The sequence below is a fragment of the Glycine soja genome, chromosome 12 (genome assembly GCF_004193775.1).
Source record: "Glycine soja cultivar W05 chromosome 12, ASM419377v2, whole genome shotgun sequence".
Lineage (NCBI taxonomy): Eukaryota > Viridiplantae > Streptophyta > Magnoliopsida > Fabales > Fabaceae > Glycine > Glycine soja.
In genome coordinates this window covers 5,378,864-5,396,995 of record NC_041013.1, presented here as the reverse complement: position 1 = coordinate 5,396,995, position 18,132 = coordinate 5,378,864, and the positions used below count along the sequence as shown (strand labels likewise).

The 18,132-nt window shown below is 33.1% G+C and overlaps 2 protein-coding genes across 3 annotated transcripts; one reads left to right on the top strand and one right to left on the bottom strand.

The window, feature by feature from the left end:
- The first annotated feature begins 2,848 nt into the window (after positions 1–2,848).
- On the top strand, positions 2,849–5,033 carry LOC114378415 (NEDD8-specific protease 1). Its single transcript, XM_028337006.1, has 2 exons — positions 2,849–3,073; positions 3,887–5,033. Exon 2 carries the CDS (start codon positions 3,905–3,907, stop codon positions 4,589–4,591), a length of 687 nt encoding a protein of 228 aa, XP_028192807.1. The 5' UTR covers positions 2,849–3,073; positions 3,887–3,904; the 3' UTR covers positions 4,592–5,033.
- A 6,055-nt stretch (positions 5,034–11,088) lies between these two features.
- On the bottom strand, positions 11,089–16,536 carry LOC114380235 (arogenate dehydratase/prephenate dehydratase 2, chloroplastic-like). Of its 2 annotated transcripts, XM_028339239.1 has the most exons (12): positions 16,135–16,536; positions 15,987–16,054; positions 15,299–15,391; positions 13,610–13,810; positions 13,459–13,539; positions 12,998–13,093; positions 12,832–12,909; positions 12,613–12,702; positions 12,444–12,505; positions 12,177–12,258; positions 12,020–12,095; positions 11,089–11,349 (listed from the first exon to the last, which is right to left on the bottom strand). In XM_028339239.1, the coding sequence occupies exons 1-11, from the start codon at positions 16,349–16,351 to the stop codon at positions 12,036–12,038; spliced, it is 1,128 nt and encodes a 375-aa protein (XP_028195040.1). In that variant the 5' UTR covers positions 16,352–16,536; the 3' UTR covers positions 11,089–11,349; positions 12,020–12,035. The 2 variants fall into 2 exon arrangements, 1 of the variants encoding a protein (XP_028195040.1); XR_003659693.1 differs by lacking the exon at positions 12,444–12,505 and having other exon boundaries at positions 16,135–16,534.
- Between the last annotated feature and the right edge of the window lie 1,596 nt (positions 16,537–18,132).

Sequence of the window (18,132 nt, the reverse complement as noted above, 5' to 3'; positions counted from 1 at the left end):
ATAGGTATAACAAGGCTAAAATTTGGCATAATTCATATCATTTCAACACTTAACATGTAACATCACTTGTTCTAGAATTTAATCACATTTCATGCCTTCACGATTAATCACATATTCAAGACAACACATCTCAAATATAATATCATATTTTACACTTAGACAATTCATTATACACCATCACATAACAAGTCACAATGATCATTTCACAGGCATTATGCAACAAATACACTAAGACTCAATCATATATGCAATGTGGTACCATGTGAAAAACAACACCAAGACACCTAGGAGTACATAACAAGATGCGTCACACAATGGGTATGTCAGGTTACTTTCACTAAGTAAAATCATTAGGTGACCAATCATGGTCACTCTGTTTTGTGAGAATGCTCCAATCATATGGGATTAACATAGGTTTAAAAGAGCACTCAAACCAAATGTATTTACCCCAAGGCCTAGATTTCAAAGAATCTGTTAGGGCCTCACCTTCCTGATTTAAGTCCAACTCCTAAAACAACTTTTACACGCAGACAATGCTCATGAATTATACAATACATGCGATCTCACACTTATTTTCAAACATGTTTAACACATTGCGCTATAATTTAACATCTCAGGTTCCTAACTTGGAACTCTAGACTTTCCTTTTAACACCTCAGGTTCCTAACTTGAAACCTTACACTTTCCTTTTAACACCTCGCACATAAACACTTTTCTCAAGGTAAACATCAACCGAGTTATTGTATAATTCACAATTCACAACACAAGTAATATCACATCAAGTATTAACCAAACACTTATTCACAACCATATTTCATGTCCATAACTTAACATCTCACAATGTTACAATTCACAATCGCATGTTCAAGTGTATCTTACAAATTAACGCATGTTCAACTTGCCACTTATACTCAATCTCAATCACAATTTCATAATCCCAAAATGTCATATCATTACACTTTATAAATCATATACATGTATATATATTAAATCCAACTATATTACATAGTAGTAATATTTACATGGCACAACACACACACACACACACACACATACACACACACACACACACACACACACACACACACACACACACACACACACACACACACACATATATATATATATATATATATATATATATATATATATATATATATATATATATATATATATCATAGAATAAAAATCTTCCAACATTTAAAGCATATAATCATTCACTTATTCATTCAGTTAATAGCAATCACACGTACATATATAGTAAACAAGTATATCTTTACATTTCCTTCTAAGTTACTACGACCTTTGTAGAGTAAAATTACAAGTATAAGGAATGTACTAATCCTATTAAGTTCATACTTATCTTGTTTAAAACAATCATCTACAACTCTTATGTTGATCACAAAAACCGGTTTGACCATTAACTATGTCTAAACTTAAGGTAACCATTGGATCATTGCTTAATCATCTCAGCTTGACCTTTACTCAGTAATTTGACTCTCTAGGGGGTTATAAAACTCTGAATTGGGTGGAACCAATGACACTTGTTATCTAACATCCAGGGCTACAACTTTCATGCAAACCACAAAACATAATTCAATCATTTTCTTAGTCATCTTTAGGCTACGAGTTAATTCATATTGTCAAGAAGATAACATGGGCTTAAAACAACTGATTTTCACTAAGCACCGGCGTGCTCTCATCAAGCACGATTGTGCTTCACTAAAAACCTCTATTTCATGAAGCAAAAGAGGCACAATTTAGACCTCAAAACAAACTCAAATTCAAAACGAATAACACAAAACATGCGATCATATCATGGGAAACAAAATTCCTCAATCAATTTCAAGAAAACATGCAAGAATCAAGAATTCTCAAATTTCTAGGTTTATAACATTTAAAGCCAAACACTCAATTAAACCATCCAATTTGCACCATGACATCAATTGACCCATCAAACATGAGCAATTCATAGTTATCATTTTGCAGGAAAAATTAAAACGCATAAAACACCTCAAAATTAATCCCAATTTGATATTCTAAGGTCTCCTACACATGTTCATTCTAACCCCAATTGCGATAAATTAATCTTTTACCTCTAAGTAGGCTCACGCGTGTAGTCTCGTAGCAATAATGGCGTCTCTAGTAGTTCCCTAAGATTTCTCAAATTTTTTCCTCTAGTTGCTCTGTGAGGGTTTCCAAGCGTTAAAGAGAAGGAGAATGGATTAGAGCCTTAATTTCATTGGCTTCGTGTGATGGACACTTCTCTCTCTAAAAATGTTATTTCACAAATCTCATCGGTGAGAATGTGTGAAAATGAGTTTCGAAGGCAGTGTCCAAATTTTAGAACGATCAACTTGTTAACAAGTTCGAGATTTAATTTTATTGCGGCAAGTTTGGGTGTATGCGAGAAAAAGAAAGAGTTTTAAGAGAGGAAAAGAAAGCATAGAGACTTATCATAATTATAAAAATTGACCTAATATATCTTTATTTATAAGTAGGGATCCTGAGGTTATTATTTACTCTATTTTTCTTTATTTTATTATTTTATAAAAGAAACTCTATTTTATTATTTTATTAAATAAATAATCAACTAAAACATCTCTTTATTTTCTAAAATATCATTTTACTTTATTTATTTTTTAATACTATTAAACCCTTATTTTAATTAAGAAAACCCCTTTCCTCTCATTTATTTAATTTCTAAAAACTCTTTTTATTTATTTTACATAAAAACGAGGGTTTACATATTGTATGATGGAAACACCCTTAAAAACCTTAATCACATACAATAGTACAAAATCAATTGAACAAATATTCAATTTTATAAAACACACAAATCACAAAACTTATAAAAGAGAATAGGGTTAGGAAGATGAATGACTCAAACAATTTATATTGGTTTAGTGATTTCTCACCTACATATACCCAACAATCGTAGTTGGATATTCTGTTAACCGAAGCTTTTGTTTCTAAACGAACACTGTTTGGCAGTTCGGCTTCGCTATATAAATTATACTTTTCACTTTCTCTGAATCTGCAGCGCTTGTTCGACTTCACTCACTCAATCTCTGTAAGTCATTCTCTCCGATAACCATAGTTGATTCTTTTCGTTTTCTTTATTTTTTTATTCTTTTCATATTTATTCCAATGCATTCAAGCTTAAATTCCAACATCACTGCAAAATTAGGTTTGATATATAATAAGATTTTCTCTCATTCTCCGAAGTTGCAGGTTAATCATTTACCCCCAAATTTACTTTTCCGTCCCGCAATTTCAGATGAAAATAAATTAAGACAAGTTTTAATAAGTAGGGAACGAGATTACTCATCGTTTGGACTCGATCAATCAAATTTAATGGTAAAAATTATTAGAAACATTCCTCACTGATCCTGTTCTACTTGATTAAACTATACAACGAAAGTTTAAGGCTAAAACAGATCTATCTGATGTGAATTCCTTCTTATGCAGTACTTGATGATTTATCTCATCTTATGATTTTGTTCTTGGATTTGTTTTATTTTATTTTCTCTTTTGCTGCGGTTGCAGATTCAAGGTAATTGGTTATAACATCAGAAATTTTGATCTCTTAAGAAAGCATTTTTCAACTTTGAACTGAAAATTTGACAACTAGGCTTTTATGCTAAATAATGTAATCATTTTATGCATAGTAGAGTAAATCCCAAGTGACACACAGATCTTTTGAGCAGTTTGCTTATTCCTTTTACTCATAAACATTTGAGAAGGCATTGTATGTTGTGTTATCTAAACTAGACCATTAAATAGCATAAGTACTGGCTCTGTGTGCGTGCATGCCCTTTTATTCTCCTTTGGAAGTTGCATAGGTGATGATCTAGCTAAGCTTGTCCTAATTTGTTTTCATCAGGCTAGCCTATATACTGGGATGAGGAAATCAAAAGCAGATGAGAAGATTCTCAGCTACAACGATGTGGTGCTTAGGCGATCTGATTTACACATCCTTAGTGGTCCATATTTTTTGAATGATCGGATTATCGAGTTTTATTTCAGCTATCTTTCTTCATGTCATCCCTCTCAGGATATCCTGCTGGTTCCACCATCCATTGCATTTTGGATAATACAATGCCCTGTCGCTGAGGCTCTTGGTGATTTCATAGAACCCCTTCATTTGCCTGATAAGACACTGGTTATATTTCCCGTCAATGACAATGATGACGTTGACAGAGCTGAAGGTGGTTCTCATTGGAGCTTACTTGCATATTACCGCAACGCTAATTTGTTTGTTCACCACGATAGTTGCAGAAGCATGAATGCAGCACCCGCCAAGCAACTCTATAAAGGCATTGCTGGATACATGGGATCCTCTGGATCAGCTTCTGAGGCTAGCTTTCTGGAATGCACTAATTCACCCATGCAAGACAATGGTTATGACTGTGGCTTATATGCCACAGCCATAGCCAGAGTAATATGCAACTGGCATGTAAATCATAAAAATGCTGATACAAATGATCTGTGGTTTTCTGCGGTGAAGGAACAGGTTTCCCCATCTGCTGTCGCCAGCATGCGAGGCGAGATCCTGGCCTTGATCAGAGATCTAATGGCAAGACATTGAGATCAGCATGTTCCAGATTAAAATCTGTCTTCTTACTTGGAAGTCTAGAATTTTAAGTGTTGAGCTTCCCCTAATGAGAAGTGTCAAGTCTGTCTGAACCTCAAAGTTTGAGCTTCCTCTATAACTTCATTTATGAGGAGACTCTGATTTAGTGTCGAGTCTATTTGAGCCTTTGACTACCAGTCATTGCTGAAGCAAATTTGATCTTTAGCAAATTGATGTTTGTTGGGCAGTAAATACTAAGATGGGCGTACATCTTGGTTAAAGGAAACCCTGTATACACTGTTATTGGCTTACTGCCATTGCATCTTCAACTTCGTTACATTTTTTTTGTTTATTTTTTTCGTTACAATGTAATTGAAGAGTGTGACCCTTGCTGCATGTGAAGAACAATTTATTTTTTTTTATCCGTTGTGTCTCTTATGCTAGATTAATTTTTTTAGGTTTGTTCTTTTGACAAGTTGATATTGTTAACTTAAAAATGTAAACCTTATACTCCATTTGGGGTGGTTGTTAGTTTTTTATTTTCAATTTTGAAATGTAATTTTCAAAACAAAATCCATTTGATAAAAATGGAGCTGAATTAGTTTTTATCTAAATTTCAAAACAATTTTACATTCATTATCAAACCAAGAAAAAAGATTGTGAATTTAGTTTTTAGTTTTAAAAAATACATTATAACTATCACCACTGCCCTTGTCCCTACCCGTGCCTTCAGTGCCACCTTTCCACCACAACCACAATCGCCACCACCATTCCACCGTCGCCACCACACCTCATCGTTATCGCCTCCACCACCACAATCGTCACACCATTTTGTTGTCTTCATCGTTGTTGTTGCCCTCGCTATCACTATTTCACCCCATCATTGTTGTCGTTACCACCAACACCATTCCACTATTGCTATCGTCTACCACTAGTGTCCCCACCACATTGTCATTGTTGCCACCATCATTCCACTATTACTATCGCCACTACCACCACCAGAGTCACCATCACACTGTTGTCATTGTCATTACCATTCCACCGTTACTACTGTCATCATCGCCACCATTCTATAGTTTCCATCAACGTTGTCGCAATCATTGTCATAATTTTAAAATTGAATTGGCGATTGACTCGATCAAGGCATTTGGTCACTTGGTCAATGGTCAAACCAGTGAGTCACTAATTGATCCGCATGACCTGATCTTAATTAGAAAAAAGTTAAAATTTTATACCCAACCTTAATTTACCCACATGACCCAATGTGTTTCCTTCTTCGGCATGACTTGACCCAAGTCAATGGGTCATTGGTTTAACTGCAAACTCGATTGGGTCGTATCAAGTTGCATAAGGTCCAATGCATGGTCAATCCGATAGGCAACTCAACCCGACCAGACCTCTGGGTCATGATTGAATAAGTCGGTCTGAGGTTTAAAATACCGGAATTGTCATTCTACCACTACTACTGTCACCATCCCTATTCCACCACCACCGCACCATTGTTGCTGCCATTATTTCACCTCTACCACTGTCACCGTTGCCACTCTCACTCCACTACTTCTGTCATCACCGTTATTTCATATCAGAGCGAGACAAGATAAAACAATTGATCCATTTTATTTACTTTAATTTGTAATGTTTTCTAAAAACTAAATGCAGAGTAAATCGAAACTCAACTAAAATTGATTTTAATTTTTAAAAATTTTAAAACTGAAAATGAGAAACCACCTTGAACAAGGCCTTACATTTGGAACTTCGAAAGTATGTTATGCTAATCTTAGCTGACTCTAATCCATTCACTCCAAAGTTCATTTATATTCTTTTTTCGCTTTTTAATCATTTTGGGTTTTTTTTCAAACAAAATACTCCTACATTTGACGAGGCGAAAATAACATAGGACAGATAAATAGTTTGCTTGACTACCCCATTTTGATATTTTGTTTGGGGATGCAGGCTACCATGGGTAGCCCTATTAGCACTCACCCCATTCCTATTTAAACCTCCCCTATTTCTGTTGTGTTGATAGAGGGTGTAACTTCAAAATACACAACGAAAATATATTTTCTTTATGATAAATTTTTGGTTAAATTGTAATTTTGGTTTTCTTATAATTTTAAATCCCTAATTTTGTTTTCCCTATTTCTAAATTAAGATATATAGTTCCTCTATTTTTCAGAATAAAGTAAAACATAAAAAAGATTTTAATAGGAATTGAACTCATGACTATTTATTCCAAGATAAGATAATAAACCACTAAGACACTTGATTTATTTATTTAACTATATAAAAATGATTTTGTATGTATCATTAGTCAACAGTTATTAATTTGTTTCAAGTTATAAACATTTATAAATTAAAAAATATTTAATATATAAATATTTTCAATTATATTTTATATATTTTTATTTTGAGTACTTTACATATTTTTATTTTATCAATTTATAATTAAATTTCATAAATTAATATATAAATTATTTTATAAATTGATTTTGATATACATAAAATTTTCCTCTAATTATACAAATCAATATAATTACATCAATTAATATGTAGATTATACAAATTACGTAAATTTATTTTAATATGTAAATTATTTTTATTCTAATTATATAAATTGTTAAAAAATTAATATTTAATATTTTAAGAAACTTACATGCTAATATTTTTGTTTTAATTATAAAACATTATTTAGTGAGTTTTTTTAATACCAAATATATAAATCAAGAAAATTAAATAAGTTACTTATGTAATCTATAAAATTATGTAAAATTATTTGTATATATAAATAATACAAATTTCATTTTAATTATAAAAGTAGTAATTTTAAATTTTAAATTTACATAATTTCTATAAATTACATAAAATAGTTTTCTAAATAGTCTATATATGAGTTTATGTATTTTTTTTAAATTATAAAAAAATAACAACAAATTTTATATTAAAACAGATTTTTATAATAAAAGTAAATACATGTAAAATTAAATATTTTATTTTAATCTATAAATTTTTATAAATAAAAAAAATTAATAACTCTTGAGTAATGGTACATGTAAAAAAATATTTATAATATTAACTAAACAAAACAAGTGTCTTAATGATTTATTGTTTTGTTTTAAAACTAAAGGTCATAAGTTTAACTTTTACCTTTCTATTTTTCACTTTATTTAACCCCTTAGTCACATAAGCCTCATATCAACCATCTACATAAGTGTCACACAAATACTAATATGTCACATTAAAGTCATTGTTTGACTTTGAACGCTCACCTGATAGAATGACCAAAATTGCTTATTTTAAACAATAGAAAGATTAAATATCTTGATTTAGAAATAGGAAAATCAAAATTACATATTTGAAATTATAGGGGAACAAAATTACAATTTAACCTAATTTTTTTTTATAAAAAAAATACAACAAGAACTTGTTTTTATTGTGTTAATTTTTTTTGAAAGAAAATTAACACTACGGAAACAAGTATCCGTTGTGTTAAGTTTGATCAATGGAAAACATGTTTTTGATAGGTAATTTTAACTAAATACTAAAAGAATAGTGTTTTGCCTCGGGGAGGGTTTAAATAGCAACATAGGAGGTGCCATTAATAGTTCCCCTCCTGTTATCTTAGATGCCATCAATGATGCAAGATTTTGCTCTAGCTGATGCTAGGTGCACCCAACATTATTGCTGGTGCACCCAACACCTAATGGTAAAAGTCTAAAATACCCCTGCCCTTTTTTTAAAAATTTTGTGCACCCAGCCTCTTCTTCTTCAGCCAGCCTCTTCTTCTTCTCCGACTGTGAGTGCCCCCTCTTTCGCGTCTGCGAGTGCCCCTTCTTCTTGAGCCCCTTCTTCTTCTTCAGTCCGCGCCCGATTTATCTTCTTATTCCATTCTTCTTCAGCATTATTGTCGGCGTGTTCGTGGTGCTTTGGAGGTTCTTCTCTTCCCGCAAGACGTGCATTGCGCTGCTCCACCGTCGACCTTCGAGGTAAGCCTCTTCTCCCTTTTGTTGTGTCGTTTGCGTTTCTGCTTCCATTTTTGTTGGTGTAGTGTAGTTTGTAGGGATTTAGTTGATCCGCATAGGGATTTAGGTTATCCGCAGTAGAGATAAGTTAGGATTTAGATGATCTGCAATAGGATTTAGATGATCCGTAATGTATTTTGATCCGAAACAAACATATGAATCAAGTTGATTCGTATGCCTCTCACGGATCGAGTTGATCCGTAAGAGTCATACGGATCAACTTGATCTATATGCTTCTTACAGATCAACTTGATCTGTATGAAGCACTACAAATCAAGTTGATCCGTATGCTTCTCACGGATCAAGTTGATCCGTAAGACGCATACGGATCAAGTTGATCTATAAGAAGCATACGGATCAAGTTGATCCGTATGACTCTTATGGATCAACTTGATCCGTAAGAGGCATACAGATCAACTTGATCCGTATGTGTCCTATGGATCAACTTGATCCGCAAGAAGCATACAGATCAAGTTGATCCGTATGCTTCTCACGAACACCAGTAGCATCACCGACACATGCCCGTTCTGATGTGGACCAGCCTAGACATGCAATGGTAAGTGTTACTATTGCTTAGTTGCATCAAATGCCATTTACGTAATTATTTTAATACTAATCCGTCTAACTTGTTTGTTTTCTATTTAATAGGATGTTTGTCATGCGATCGCTGAAAGGTTGAAGCGTCTGCTCAACCTTAGGATAGTCACAGCAGGCACAGAGACACACGAGGTCATGGAAGAATGCATCAGGATTGTCAGGGGTGTCACAGAAGAAGGCAATGTGTATGTGAGGTCTCGACGTAGGCGGCGCACGGATCAGCCATAGTTTCTTTAGACATTTTATATTATCATATTTGGACGATGTATATAATTTTCTTGTATTTGAAAACATTTTGTTTTTGACTGAACATTTTGTATATTTTAAGTTATTTTGGTTTATAATTTTAATTTAATGTTAATTCATCAAAATATCAGTGTTAACGTTAAAATCTTATTTTTAAATTACTTAATTCCAAATTGATTCCAAATTTGTCAAAATAGTATGAATGTGATTCCAAATTGAAGCAAACAACTAAAACTAGGTTCATATAAAATTACAAAAATGATAACAGTGGGAGGATAAAATAAACCACTTATATTTATAGAGAAAATATGAGTTCAATTTTTTGCAAAACACGTCATTGCTTAGGAACAAAAAATTATGAATATGAGTAAACCTCAATCTATAACTAAAGATTAGTTCTATAATTAATTCAAAGGACTGAAATATACTTTCAAATTTCACTTGATAATTAAATATCATAATTATGATATTACCAATAAAACAAAAGATATATATATATATATATATATATATATATATATATATATATATATATATATTTGTCATTCTCTCTTTAGATTAAACTGCGAGATCGAAAAATCCTAACTAATATTATATGTGAGTTGAAAAAGAAGAATATGAAAAAAAGTAAAAATGTAATAAGTTGATAGATGGGGAGTTTTTTATTTATTATTTATTTACTCTCTTTTGTTTTTTTTTTTTTATCTTTCTATACTTTCTTTATTTACCAACAAATTTATTTTCTCCTCCCACTGTTATAATTTTAATTTAACGAATTTCTTGATTAAGGTAAACCATGAACATAAAATAATAATTATACGGTTTCATTTCGTAATGGATACGAATTCAAACATTACATTAACTTCAATATAGTGGAAAGAAATAAAATTTGCGTGAAATACTACAACTAAGTAATGCTAATTTTGCGACAAGGACATGTCGTCTTTCATTTCCATTACATGTTTACTAAAAATAGAGACGCGTGCAGATGATTTCTATTTGTGTTATCAACTACAACAATGTCGTGTCATGCTTTATCTTACATCAGAATGTGTTGTCAAGTCTTACAAACAAAAAAATTATTTTAGTAGTGAAAATAAATTTCAAATTTTAAAAAGTGAATTTTCTTAACTACACATACTAAAATCACTTATAACTCAATTAACACCATAATAATGTTCCACGTACAAAATTTTTAAAAGCAATGTTTCAAATAAGAACTGTAAAAACTTCTAAACATGTACTTGACTGTGAGGAGACAACACATGATGACCAGCAAAATAAATTTGTTGTTTCTGCATCAATGGGACATGACAAGATTGTTGTTCTTGAATCAACAATTGCAAATTGTTGGTTTACATGGAAGTATATCCCAATTTTTTCAGTCAAAAAAATACGAGACAGTGAAACAAGTCAATAACTGTTTTATCTTTTTCTGAGTCAAAAAATAGATTCATGCCAGTAATTTGTTTTAAACTGAACCCATTTTGATAAAAAAAAGTTCGTAAAAATAACCCAAATGGGTCAATCACTACGATGCTTTTAGATACAATTGTATCTCGTTTTGTTCAAGGACAATCCGAATACTGTGTCCTCATGGAGGTGTCACACTTAGGTTGAACATATGGAAACATCATAGGGAGAATTGGTAGTAAGGGCAATGAAAATAGATATTTGAACTAACATGTGAGTAATAATAAAATAAAAAAAGTTGTTGATTCATTGTATGCTAGTTGTGAGAACATAAATTTAACGGCAGGGGAGGCCCATCAAAATTTAAAGAAGCTTGTACATTTGATACTATTTTCTGTATATATCTTGTATTGAAGCAATGCAAACTCTATTTCCATCAGCATGATTTGACCACCGGAAGAACTGTGCTCCACACAACTGTAATTATATTTGGGAGTCCTGCAACAACAAAAGCATACAGCAAAAGCGTAAAAAAGAATAGCTACAAAATAAAAGGCTAACATAAGGGATACAATTTTATTCGGTTATTCCCAACAAAAGCAATGATCCAATAGGAACATCACGTCACTAAATCAATTTTAGCAATGACAAACATCTATCAGGAAAGCAAAGTTGTTATTATTTACATTGAAGATCTTCTCACTTTTCTTTTCTTTTTCTAGGAAGGGGAGGAGAGGGAGGATGCAGAGTCGTTAGCAAACCAAGAAAACAGAGATTAATGGAATACCAGCAGAAGCAACAAGGAATCAGGGATTCCTGGGACAAGGAATGGAGACACTGAACCATTTTTAAACGATAACCATGTAGTATGATTTTGGTAAACTCATACACAAGAAAACCAATACGACAGAATTGATGAAGTTCATGCACAACACTTCAAACTGCAATGATTAGCTGTTCCCACTTCCCATCAAATTAGATGATTTGACACAGCATCAAGAAAAGACTAGGCTATCTCATTCATAAGAGCAACGGTGGATAAAGCTCCACGCAGTTTGCAATAACAATCAAGATATAGTACCAAAGTTTCAAAACTGGAGGTCATTTACATTCAGTAAACTTGCTAAGCTAAATCTCCAAGGAAATTATTCGGATAAATAACACTCACCTCTTTTGGAGATTATTTACATCGAGCTAGTGTCCACAGGATAGCTCCCTAGCACACGCAAGAATGTAGCAAATTCCTGTATAGTGTATCAGTTTTAAGAATGTCTACTCACAATTAATACTCTCAATATGCTTTGAAGGATTAAATTAAAGCACACCTTTAGATGCCTTAGGGCATTTTGTGCACTCTGATCAGCCATTGATGTTTCAAAATCAACATAGAAAAGATAATCAAAGTACCTGTATAAGATAATAATTATGATCAGATCAGCACAATAATCATTATCAATATAACCTTTTGTAGACACAATATGAATAATGATTTTAAGTTTTTAAGTTTTAACTGCTAAGTTTAAATGATCAATAATGATGACTGTATCAGAGTTCAGTAAAAGATCAGGAGCTATGACTTTTAGTAATTATACTTGGAATTGTTGCTATCATCTGATGCTCGTAGAGGTTGGTTACGCAAAGGACGACTTTCAATCGGTTGGAGAAACAAATAAATTATGTAACAAAGAATGCCTAAAAAGCATGCTTGCAATGTAACTTCCTCAAAAGATATAACAGGTGATGCCAAGAAAGACAACAAACCTTTGTAAGGTTAATCTGACGCAAAGCAAAAACAGCAAGGGCTTTGAAAAGTATACCAGGACCCTCTTCTAAAGAAAAGACTATGCTGGTCTGAGAAATCCACACCACAATCAATGGCAATATTCAATATTGATAAGCATAAATCCAATCAACAGGGGAGTTGGGAGACATGTGATGTGTTCTATCCAATAATTCCCGCTATTTATTCTAGCTGAGTACCTTAAATCGCCTATCAGTGCCTGGAATTATAGGTTCTCGTGCTAACATTAAAAATCGGGTGACATTATCACTGTCATCCTGCAAATGTAAATCCATCAGTGATCAAATCTACCATGAACTAGAACTGTCAACCACACAAGTAAACACTGACAACATGGACCCAGACCTGAATGTCTTGATCAAGTATATTCAAGCCATAGATCTTTGCTGCAGCAGAACTAGCAACTGCTCCTGCATCTTGTAGTTTGTGGTAGGCGACATGCTATAATTTGTAACTATGTTAGGTTGAGTGATACTGATAAACAAGTCAACAGTAGCAGTAAAATGTGAATTTCAACCCTATAACCCAAGGCACAATATTTAATCATGTCTTTCAGATGATAAGAATATGCTAATTTACCAAGCAAATCAGAATCTGACCAAGGATGACCTACTTACATAAACTAAATATATAAAATGCTCTGAAATGTAAAGGAAAGAAGCATGTTTCTCAACCTAAAAAAAGTGGGTATGGTTCCAATGATCATGACCAGAAGTAAATATTGTATCACAAAAATTTAAGCACGACCATCAATCAACAGAAACACCTAATACCACCTAAATAGCTTTCAATAATTCTACACTTACCTTAGCAGCGCCAGCAGTATCGTCAACTGCTTCTCGCACCAATCCAAATTTCGTCAGTGTGTTCTCACATTGAGCAAGAGCCTGAAAAAGTGTCAGTCAGGGATATGTTTGTGATTGGGAGAAGGTAAGGCCTAAAATGTTAGAATCACACCTGTGGATGACTTAGAACCCGTTTTAAATCCTCACGTTTAACACCATGGTTGGCCATCAAACAGTGACAAACTGCAAAATTTACTTCTCCTACTATATGTAAACTGTGCCGGAGTAAAAGGTCATAATTTCTGTGGATGCTCCCTCCTAAAGAATTCTCAATTGGCAAAACTGCTCTGTCCACAAGCCACCTTTCAACAGCCTATCATGGAAAACCCAAAATGAGAAAAATAAAGAGATTAGAGACAGTTAGAATTAACCCTCATGGAAAAAGGTAACCGCGACAAGAAAACAAGACTAAAAGCTAAGAACTAGAACATAATTTTTAAGTAGTTATAGCAGTAAGGCAAAAAATCAGAGTAAAATTTCTCAAGACATGAACAAGTACAACATAAACTAATCAAGATTAACATGAAAGTCCACAAAGAAACAAGGGAAACCAATAAAGAAACTTAGAAAGAGATACTCCCTCCAGTCCTTTTTATAAGGCCCAATTAACTAATTCAATAGGGCTAAGGAAATTAGTTAATTTAGTTAGTAGCATTAAATTTATCAAGGTTAAATAGTGGGTGGTGGCCTGTAGCAGTGAGCCAAAAAACTGCCATATACATACTGCAGACAAAAAAAAAGTACATATTATGTGTAAAAACTATACAAAAAAAAAAGCATAAATAAATTTAAAACAACAGAACTATAGACTAAAATCCAAGAAAACATCACAAGTCTTGAAAGAATTTGATTTAGGGTGCTTCAAATTGTCCTTTAAGTGAAAAAGAATTGGGAACATTATAGGTTTTAAAAAAAACATAGAACATGATTCTGAAATTCTAAAAAACAGAACTAAATTCTGAAACTTTGAAAAAACAGAGCACAAAAACATAGAAGAGATGAAGAACAAGAACAGCCACACTAAGAAAAAAAAGAAGAGAGAAAAAGAGATGAGGAACATCTGAAGAAATGAACAGGTGAAGAATAAACAGGGAAAAAGAAAGAAGTGGAAGGAAGAAGTTATAGGTTGCCAGATTTGTTCATTGGAAAAGCTTGCCAAAGCTCAAGAGGTTCACAAGAGAGAAGACATGTGAAACCCTAGGTTTCACGCTTTCACGAGAGAAGGAGCAAATACAAGTAATGAAATGGGGGCCTGATATGTTTTAAGTATGAAGTTAACCCTTAAAAGAGATTTTAAAAACAAAACGAAAAAGGGGGGAGTTCCACCATGGGCGCCCTGGCGCTGTGGCATGGCAGGCGCCATTGAGGTTATGGCTGACAGCACCATATAACAACAAATAACAGGTGGTGAATGACAAAAGGGTCCAAAAATGCCACGTTATAGCGTTATGGCACCATAACAGTTAATGAGACATACTTTAATTCTTTTGTCAAATATTTTTATTAGTTTTAATTCCTTTAATCTTTTTCATCACTAATATATTTATTGCTTTAATTTTTATTGACTATGCATGTGAATAATCAAAATAAGTTTCCTAAAATGCTTTCTATATAAAAAGACTCTCAAAGAACTTAAGACATTAATGTATTCCACTTACTATTAAATTAATGCAAGAGACATTCTAGACTGATTCTTATAAAAAGAACCAAGCCAAACTTCTAATTTGATTTGTATAAAAAGGACTAGAGGAAGTAACATATTACTAATAGTAGTAAAGAGGGAAGGGTAACAAAACTTCACATCAAATGCGGTTTCAAATTGTTCACAAGGCACAGCTTCACAATTTGGGTAGGCCTTCTGTGCTGCTGATTCACTATAAGCACCATGAACCCCCTGAAAAATGCAGTATTTAGCTATCAAATCGCCGTATATGTTAAGATTGCAAACATTTTGTAATAATAACTTTAAGAAAACATATCTAAAGTGGTTTGTTAAATGGTGGCGCCATGGCTGCTATGGCGGAATGGCGTGGTTGATTTTTTGCCAACTGCCATAGGCAATATGTGAAGGGAGACCCGCTATGGTGGTGCCATAGGCTGCAATGGGGTGTTTACTTGGCGGAATTTTGGGCCATCCGCCATTGATAACATTGATCTAAAGTGATTTCTAAGATTAGCTATGTAGAAATGTACACTGGTAAGACGAAAAAACAAAATGAGTATAAACTATGAAGTAATTCTCGCATGAGCACCGGCACCGCTAATAAAAAAAGCTCAAGTTAGTATCCAAACAATTTTTCAAACAAGATCTGTTATCTATTTTATCATTATTATTATTATTATTATTATTTCAATAATTGTGCTTATATAGAAAGTGCTTTATGTAAGAATTGCTAGTTTGTGATAAAAATAAATAAAATTTCATTCCAGCGATCAAATCAAATGCATGGGAAGAGAAAAAGACTACATGCAATGCAGCAATCAAACACCTGATATGCAACACGAAGGCAAGAGCCATCGGAAACTGAAGCAGATAACTGAGTCGAAGACAAAGGCCCTGAAAATTAAATCGCAAAAAGCATCACCAATAATAGCAATGGCTAAGAAAAAGGGGAAAGCGTGTGTATATATAGGTACGCGGAAGAGAGAGAAGATCTCGGGAAACGACGACGTCGGAGGTGGTGGCTCGCAGTTCGACGGAGTGGGGCTTATCGCCGCGAAGGGAAGCGCAAATGCCGAGGTTACGGTACCGTTTTGGGAGGAGTGTGAGGTTGAGGGAAGGCGCGGCGTCTGATGGCGGAGATTGACGGTGGAGATAGGGCGGAGGATGGGCCACGATTCGCGACGCAGCCATCAAGACGGAGACAGTGTTTGGGTTTCGCAGAGTGCGAATTGCGAAGTACGTTTAGTTTGCTTGTTAACCCAATTCGAAGACTTCCTATTCTTTGCCCATATACACTACTGACTAGTACCTGTTTACCGGGTACCCTGTGACTCTGTCTCCATAACCTCCGAAGAGAAATACAGAAGAGAGAAATAAAAGATACACGCAATAGAAATACGTTTTCACTAGCAAAAATATTTTTGCCATGTGTCAAATTTTTACACACAAAGAAAATGAACCCGTGCCCCATTTTGAAATGAAAACATGTTTTTGTGGAGGGTTTTTCGTAAAAGAAACAAAAAGGGGTTTACTTAGCAAATAAGGCCCATTACTCTTCAGTCTAGCAAAAAGCCCAATGAATGCATTGTTCATGAAGTATCCCAATAATACAACGTTAATATGGGCTTCTTGTCACAATGGACACCAGAAGCCGACGAAATAGAAAACATACGTCCTAAGTCCTGACAATAAAGTAGAAGTCAATTTTGTAAAGATTTTAATCTCTTATTTTTTCATTAATTAAAATTTTCTTAAGTTCAGTTTGATTTTTTATCTCTCTCTGGGTCAAATATAATGCAAAAAAAAATAAATTTTAAAAAATTAATCAAGTAATTAATTATTATATATTTATATAATTTAAATTTTATATTTATGAATGTTCGTTCACTCTTGATATGTTTGAGAGATTATTAGGGAAAAGGATAATGGAAAGGCTTATAATTAGCCCTTTTTTTTTTATTTGTGTACTTCTGAGTTATCCCATATTGGAATATTTCGGGAGTGATGAGGGAAGTACAAATAATTAAATTAATTTTGTTAGTTTTCTAAAAAAGAAGAATAGTATATAAACTTATATTATTATTAATTATTTTAATTTAATTAATTTTTTGTGTGTAAATTAGTAACTTCTAAATAAACATAATGGTTTATCTTTCATTTTCTGTATTTTGCTCCCTTCATTCTCTTGATTTCTTTCTTTTCCTTCGTAGTACCCAAAAACATGGATAGTGTAAAATACACATTTTGAGTAAATGCTCGCGAGTCTTTTCTTTAAAAAATAAAATAAAATATTTGTACATGCCCATAACTAAATTATTACAAAAGAAAAGTTCAAATCAGCAATGAGTAACAGCTCAAACGTGATCTTAATTAGAATATAGGTCCATATATTATGTTTTAAAATATCACGGAACAAACAAAGTGGAGCATTCAGAAAAATCGGAATCAAGATTTTGCAAATGAGTTGATAAAGATACGTGTATGTATTTTGATAGACATTCCCTATTCCTTTTCCAAATATCCTCCTATAAACTATTACCAAATTGACAACACACGCATGCTTAGCTCACAATATTTGAACTGTGGCGCGAACAAACCAACCCAACCCATTAAAAACAAAAACACTAGACAATACCTTGGACCGACAGATACATGCAAATTTCATTTTTATAAAGACCCTTCACCTATATATAATTTGTTCGTATCAATAATCCAATTCTATATTATGCCACGAGGAAACTATTGGTGCATGTAATTGTTGGATTTGCGGCTAGCTTTAATCAGACCAAATGGATTGGGAAACGAATACTTAATTATGAAGAGTTGATCTTTTTGGTTTCTTTCCTTAACCCTCTCCACTTCCACTTTGGATAAGCAAATTTGGTGCTCTGTGATCGAGAGGCCATAAATATCCAAAGTAATAATAATAGTATAAAGGAAAACATATATATTAACATAGCCTTTTATTAAGG